The 8514-nt window shown below is 37.0% G+C and overlaps 1 protein-coding gene across 1 annotated transcript in view; it reads right to left on the reverse strand.

The window, feature by feature from the left end:
• The window catches only part of LOC122798421 (lymphocyte antigen 6B-like), a gene marked incomplete in the record, with an annotated part of 880405 nt that overhangs the window by 368942 nt on the left and 502949 nt on the right, over positions 1–8514 (reverse strand). Inside the window, 1 exon segment of the mRNA XM_044067341.1 lies at positions 4550–4663. Within this exon segment, the coding sequence (XP_043923276.1) occupies positions 4550–4663 (114 nt within the window).

Consider the following 8514-nt stretch of genomic DNA (forward strand, 5'->3'; position numbering starts at 1 on the left):
TTAATCCTGATACAGACAATAAAGTGATATGAAAAAGCATTCATAGGTAGATCAGAATGAGTATTTAGACAAACAAATATTAGAACCATAGTATTTTATCATAGTAGGGCACTGGTAACGTGAACCTTCATAACAATGTCAAGTCAAGGAAAGTACTATACAAGGTATGTGGCAAAGTCCATGAAATAGTAAAGGATATGATAAAGGTTACTGGCCAAGTAATCATTTTCTAGCAGGACAGGGTAGATTGGATAAGGATAGTGTAGGGGCAATTAGCCAGGTCTGATATAGGGGAAAAGCCAGCCAGGAGACCTTTAACTGTGGTTTCAATAGTAGCTTTTAGGATTTCAGGTTGTTAGTTTCTGTGAACGAGAGGAGAATGGAATTCTAAATGTTAGATACATGACAGGAATATATGGAGTCACATGCAGTATTGCTTGATTTAATGGTGTGCCTAGCCTGCTCAGTCAGACAAGGGTTAGCTCAATATATGGTACCAAGTTTTTGTATGAATTTCATGGCATCATCTGTGATGACACCTAAGAATTTGGTATGAGTTACAAGTTTATTTTTGTTTGATCAGAAGAAGTAATGGTGAGGATACGTTTTAATTTTAGTGTATTGTTTAGGTGTGAGCAGAATAAGTTTGGTCCTTTTGGTCTTCTGAGGGTGTAATAGTAATTGAGAATTTTGGTGCTGTGTCAATGGGCTTGAAAGAATCTTGTGTTTGAGTCTGAAGTTGCTGTAGGGTTTTGGCAGAGTAGACGTGTGGAATCATCACCACATTGAATAATTATAACATGTTTATTTACAGTATGTAGGTCATTTATGAAAACATTGAACAGCAACGGAAGACGCATATATCCCTGAGACACCCATGTGTGCCCCACGGGGAATGGAGAGATGCAATTTTCTGTTTTAGAACTTGAAGTCTATCACTGAGGTAGCTGTTGAACCAGATGAGAGATGACTGTTGAAATCCTGGGGAGGAAAGTTTGTAGAGTATTTTGTGATGAGACAGTGTTAAGAGCTTATCAGAAATAAAGGAAAAGTGCTAATACAAATTTTCCTGTGTTCCTGTTATTGTTGGTGGTAGTAGAGCACAGTAGAACTGTTACAGTACTATGCAGTGACAAGAAACCATGCTGTGTGTGGCATAGTAAGTTGTTTGTCACAACAAATTAATGTAGCTGAGATAGGACACACTTTTCTAAGGTTTTGAATAGGGAAGATAGAATGACCATTGGCCTGTAACTGGTGATATCAGCAAGGAACCACCTTTGAGTGGGGTTAGATATAAGATTCTTTTCCAGATTTTAGTGGCATAGCTTTCTGTGATGGAGCAGTTTATTCGGATAGAGATTTGATAAGCTAGGGTATCTGTTACAACTTTAATATATTCTGCTGGAAGATTGTCTAGGGCAAGTGCAGATGGCTTTAGTGTGAGAGGGTATTACCTGATGGTAGTTGTTGGGGTGGGTTCAAAATCAAGTTTGTTGGGATTATTTGTTGACTCTGGAGAGGATGGGGTGTTAGAAGTGGTAGAGTTATTTAAGATGAAAGTTACTGTGTTAATAAAATGTATATTTAATTGGATGTCTGTGCTGATATTAGTGTAGTTAGTAAAAAGGGCTGATTGGGTTGTATGGCGAGGATATTTACACTTGCTGATGGAGGACCAGAAAAGTTTGGGGTTATTTTGCTTAACATATTGAAAATGAGTACAGTATGTTTTTTGTGAAGTTTGATCAACTGTTTTACTGTGTTTTGGAGTTGTTTATAGTTCTGAAGGCTGGACTGAGTTATTCCAAACTCCAGCTCTTCCTTTCTGTTATCATGTTGCTTTTTTCTAATTAACCAAGGAGCAGGGTTAGCTTTAACTCTTTTGTTTCTTAGTAGGGCATATTTACTGTGTATGAAGATAAATGTATTATTAAAGTCTGTGACAGCATTATCCAAAGGGAGAGTATAAAGGAGCCGGTACTTGTAACGCATTCATCTAGCACCCAGTGCTGGTCTCGATATAAAAAGGGACTTCTGCTTTTCCTGCAGCAAGCTGAATGATGCATTTACAGAAATTGGCTTGTTACAGACAGATTCCTGTCCCTTCAGCTCTTCAGAGCAAATACATTTTAAAAAAAAAGGACTTCTACTTTTTTTTAACTGTATAATCCAACACTGGCTCGCCAAAGCTTAACAAATATGAAGTGGCTTTCTGTACCAGCATTCAAAAATGCCAGCAGACAAAAAACTATTTGTGCTCAAGGTAGCTGTCCCCTTCATCCCACCCTTCTTACACTTTTGGAAAGAGGTTCCAGTTAATGTATCTTAAGCTGGCCAAGAAAGCATCTTTATTGGAAGATGTGAGTTTATGTGCTAGAATATAGTGGTGGTGTTTTGTTGGGGTACATTGCTGTCTAATTGTAAAAGTAGGGATGTGAGCACTCAAGGAGTCAGAGAGGGAGGCAGAAGTAAGAATATTGTTTGGTGAATGTGTGAGTATCAAGTCAATGGAGCTTTTATTACTGGTTTTATTGTATCTTGTTGGATTCATGATGAGTTGAGTGAAGCCATATAAACTGATTATTTTATTGTTGGAGTCATTAATAATAGTTTGCCAATCTATGTTGAAGTCCCTTACTGTTACAGTTTCTTGCAAGATAATTGCTGAGGCTGGTGAGAGGATTTCCTCTGTAGTACCTATGTTGTTACCAGTGAGTATGCAGATAGCAATGATGCATAAAGTCTAATAGTTGTTAAGTTTAAGTGAGGATACATGAATCTTGGCAGTTTTAGTAGCTGGGGAAGTATAAGAAGAGTGGGATGATTTAAAGATCTTAATGTAGATCATTGACATGTCACGTGCTTTTTGTACATTCTATCTAATCTAAGCATGTTATACCCTGGTGGAAGGAACTCATCTTTTATATATTTAGCCAAGTGTCAGTTGTAGCCATGATGCCAGGGAGTGAAGGGCAATCCATGTGTGGACCCCTCGGAGTTTGTTTCTAATGCTTTTGAGGTTAATGGTGTAAAGGAGTAGGTTACTGGTTTTAGAGGCTTGGCCTAATGAGAAGGGTGTATTTGTGGTTACCGTTTATACTATGTATAGGTATATATAATTATAATACATGTTTTAATATATGCTGTAATATATGATTAATATATGTTTCAATATATGTTTAATAGTTTCCTCCCCTTTGATCTCCATATAGCAACAGTTATCAAGAAAGTTTTCTACCTGGCACAGCTGACTGCCAAGGAAATAACCATATCAAAAGATGATGTTGTACCCTTGTACTTGGCACTGATCAGACCAATTATGGAATACAGTGTCCCTTTGGGATGTATCTCACCAGCCATAGCCAATGTCTGGGAAGACCCCAGAGATTCCCAATGAAGATAAGAGGCTTAAAGCCTCTACATTATCAGAAAAGACTAGAAGGATTGTTCCTCTTTTGTATGTCTTATAAGCTTCTTGGGGGAGAACTACACCATGTCATCTGAGTAATCAGGGACCCAGTAGTCCAGAATCTCTTGTACCTTCACAAATCAAACAGTCCCACATACACCAGAGCAAGGAATCTAAATCTGCTTCAGCAGCTCAATAAAGCAAAGTAAACAGTCCCACATATACCAGAGCAAGGAATCTAAATCTGCTTCAGCAGCTCAATAAAGCAAAGTAAACAGTCCCACATACACCAGAGCAAGGAATCTAAATCTGCTTCAGCAGCTCATTAAAGCAAAGTAGAGGGATAGATTCATTACTCAGCATTTTCCTCTCCTGGAGAAAAAAAATCAGTGTGATACACTATCTTCCTTTAAAAGGAACCTGGATAATTGCATGGGTATTTTAAATTCACCACAGGCTTAATTTATCTAACCTCACTGAGAGGAGAGGTACAGTCTAGGGTGGGAATATGCAAGTTGTAATGGTTGCGAGACTCAGTAACTTTGAACTTTCTATGATTTCTTTAATTTTTATTAGGGAGAAGTAGCTGCACAGTACATTGCCATAACACTTCAACAGACTTGATTGACAATTGCCTTTGTCCTTCATCATCTTCTTATATTATTGTATACATACACAAGGAAAAGATAGTTACCATGTTGATGTCTCCACCTGATGAATCTTTGTTAAATAAATGAAGAGCCCATTACACAACTGCATTATCTTACAGAGATGTTTAATCTCACAACTTTGCTATGGGGCGGTAGGTTTATGCTGTACAAACCAAATGAATGTGGAAGTGTACTAGATAAAGTATCTAAATAAATATATATAAATAAAAAGCATAAAATATGGAGCTTTTCTCCTCGGGTCTCCACTGAAAATGGGCCACCAGCCCAGTTGGACTAACTGGTTAACAAAAGACAAATAATAAATATGTAATAAATTTAGAAATGATCACATATCACTTTATTTTTAGATACTACCTTTCACAAGGCAAAACTGATCTTATAATAAATTCCACATATAATATATAGTTGAGGTATATACATTTTTTTAATTTGTTGCTGGGTACTTTCAAATAATTGTAAACCTTACTAGATTCTCCTGATATCTTCATACAGGAAGGTTCAGATGATGAACATGTAGCAGTTGATGTACATTGATCACTGGTAACATATGAGTGACAACTGTAACACTGTAGGGAGTGAACTGAAAGTAAAAAAAAAAAAACATAGAGGACAGATTAGTGATCTGCATAAATTAATCTTTAAAGACATACCATGTCTTACCCAAGTCTCAGTGGAATGACATAATAATACACTGCAAAAATATTTGCCAAAGTCACACTGAGTATGATATTCCTTATGTCAGTCTCGTTATGCTTTGAGAGTCTAGTCTTCTTTTTTGTTTGTTTTTTTAATAAATCACCTTTATTAATTATAATTTATGTTATATTAAATCACTCAAGGCTTGTCATGGTGGAATGCAGGTGAAATATTAAACCGCCAAATTTAATACAATGATATTGCTGTTGATGCAGTCATTAATCTTTACTTTAATTAAATCTGAACGCAACATGTACAGCTATCACCCCACTGTTGTCTGGAATAGGCTCCCACTAGAAATCAGGACCCTTACACATCCTAAACAATTTAAGACAGCCACCAAAGAGCACTTTAAAAGTCACTGGTCCTGCCACTGCACTCTCCCTCCTTAATCATCTCCTACTTCTCATACCTTAATCTACTTTCTGCCCTTAACTCACTCTTCTCACTAGCTCTCTCTGATCTTCCTTGACTACTCTTTCTACTGTCTTCTAAAACCTATTAAGCAAATCACCTCAGAGAAACATTCTATTGCTATTGTCTTGCCTTCATGCTACTACATTATGAAAAAAATGGGTTTTTATAACCACTTACCCCCAAAACTATATTAATCATAATGACATATTTCTTTTTGTATAGCTTGAAAGAGTTTTGTTATACTCCTGATTATCGACACTGTATAATGTTGTATTGTTACTTAATGCCTTGTAATAATTCCTGTAACATTGCTGTTTCAATGCTAATTTATAATGAAAATTGTATAATCTGTTGGAGCTTTTCTCCCTAGCCCTCTGCTGAAAAAGGGCCCTTCAGCTCAGTCGGGCAATCCCGGTCAACAAATGTAAAATGAAATAAAATAATAAATAAATATATAAAACTAACACCTGATCATTATATTTTTAAAGGGCCTATTTATAGTGGTTCCAAATCTAATACCTTAACACTTTTGTAAACAGGTTGGTACAATGGGATAACATCACCATGTATATACTCTTCCTCTGAAAATTAAGGTATCATGCACTAAGCATGTCATTCTCCATAAAATAATCCAGTGTTATTCATAATCCAGAAAACACATTAATTTAAACACATATAAGTGCTGGATGCACACTTTTATAGGTTCATATAACGTAGCAGCTCTTGTGGGTCATTTTAAGCCTAGCCAATTACCACATATGAGAATCAAATGTTGCACCTTGTGTTTGTAAGGCAAACACCTTACCCATTATGCCAACCTTCCACCTCATAATTTAATAATTGGCTTAATGCATTTGTAAGCCTAGGCAATTACCCTATGTGAGAATCAAGCCCTGCAGCTTGTGTCTATAAGGTAAACACTTCAACCATTATGCTAACTTTTTAATAAACTACAAGAAAACTTTAAATAGTGCTAATATTCTTGACTCAAAACTCACCAGCACTCCAGCTCCTATCTTATCTAGTGATAGTTCTTATGTGATATGCTCCCAAAGTTTAAATATTTAGCATATGTCAAAGGTGAGACAAAAACAAAGCCAAATGAATGGATCAAGACACTTTATTGTAGCAGGTACTTTCACAGTACCATAACACTGCTTTTTCAGACTATAAAGCACTCAATAAAACCAACATTTATATAGGTACAATTAAAAGACATGGTCCAATAAAAACTTCACAGTCATTAAAACATCAGCATTACATCACTATCAAATGGGTAGCTTTTAAAGAAATAGCCAACGTATGCTATCCATAAAAAATCATTTAAAAACAAGCAACCAGTAAAAAACAAATGAAAAAAAACATACCCCTGGATTCATTATCCTGTCGTGCATGACTAACTTAGTCATGCAATGAGGCTGCCATTTAGGAGCATGATGGCAGCGTGCCATGCATATTAATGAAGGCATGCTGCCTGAGCTCCTAATCCTACACTGAGTGTGGACGAGTGCAGGGGATGTGTCTGAGAGCAGAGCTCTCAGAATATACACACCCCTGCAATGAAGGAGTGCAGAAAGATAGTAAACAATGAGCGAGACTGCTCATAGATGTATGTATATCCCCAGCAACATCCCCCCACATGTATAACAGCAATACTCAGTAAAATAAAAGTTACTTCTTTTTATTTAATAAAACAGACAAAGTTTAAGCATAGGTGCAATGGTTTGCCCATCGCTTAGCTACAGTTAATGCAGCTTAAATAGCAGAAAGAGGATAAAAAGCAAGATATATGCAAATGAAGCAGTACAGCAATTGTGTAGTTGGCAGGGTATTTGCCTTGCAAGCAGTCATTCCCGGTTTGAGTCCCACTGCAGTACATTCCATTTTCCCTTCCAAATCACATTTTTATGATAAATATTTTTTGTTGCATAACCTTATAAATAACATATATTTCTGAACTGCAGTACTGCATTTAATGCACACATGAGGTGTCAGTGTCATAATGTTGCAAAGTCCACAGATAATCACATGTGCTCCATACAGTATCACAGATACAAATGGAAGGTAAACTGCGTAATGAATGATAACTCCATACATTTTTCAAATTTCTCACCTCCTCATGAACCATTACACTATAATTGTCTAAAATGTAGTAAAAGCCCACAAACTCATCTTTAAACCAGCAGAATGCCCCTCTCTTGCTAAATCTCTAACACCCTACACACCTACCTGTACCCTGAGATCCACAGGCCAAAATCTCCTGCATGTACACAAACCCATCCACCCAACTGGTATACTACTACTATCCCACACTATAGCCAAACTATGGAACAATCTCCCCACACCACTACGTAATATACCTAACCACAACAATTTCAAATCCATGCTTTTCTTCCATCTCTCCTCCAAATGGGAATGTCCTTCACATGCTCCCACCTAAAACTCCCACACTACTAACTCCACACCTAAATCATCATTTCTTTGCCTACTTTAACTTAATTCAGAGATCTTACTCAGAACACCTTTTCATAAATCTTTTGCATGCATGCCTCTGGCCTACCTTACTCATATTCTCAAACTTTCATTGTTTGTTTTTCTTATCCATTGTACCCATAATATTGTTTTCCTCTGTAATATTGTTACTTTGTCTCTATTCATATGTATTTGTATGTCTGTTTGGGGCTTTTCCCCTCGGGTCTCCACTGAAAAAGGATAATTCTTACCCAGCTGGACCAACCCGGTTAACAAATGCAAATAAATAAATAAATAATAGTAAGTGGTACTAAGCACATTTAAGCAATAGTAAGCGGTTTTAAGCCCTTTTGCGCAGGAGTAAGCAATGCGCGCACAAGGTAAGCAATGTTGAAGCTAACTCAAGCAATGTTGAAGCTAACTCTCTATAAGCATATGTAACCGGAGGTTAGCATTGCTTACCTTCATGCAAACCAGCGCAAACCCACTCACAATTGCGTTAAAGTGCCTTAATCACTCAGCATGCATCAGCTGCTGTTCCGGGCAGAAAAAATAACTAACATTTGCAAGTTGTGAACCCAGGACCATGTGCACTTCAGTCACACAAATTAACCACTAAGCCATCACAACAGTACATAAGATTGAGGTTTTAATATGCAAACCTCATCATAGGAAAACAAGCTGAACATGTGCTTTCTGTACAGCATTATGTTGTATACCCAGCTACATAACATAAATATGTGAAATGGAGTACTGCAGTAAGCCCAGAAGTGAGGTGTTATTGTAATAAAATGTAGAAGTCCCCAGGACCCCATACAGTGTACATACACATGGAACCCCCATATG

This window comes from Protopterus annectens, chromosome 3.part1 (genome assembly GCF_019279795.1).
Source record: "Protopterus annectens isolate FY-2018-M chromosome 3.part1, PAN1.0, whole genome shotgun sequence".
NCBI classification, from domain to species: Eukaryota; Metazoa; Chordata; order Ceratodontiformes; family Protopteridae; genus Protopterus; species Protopterus annectens.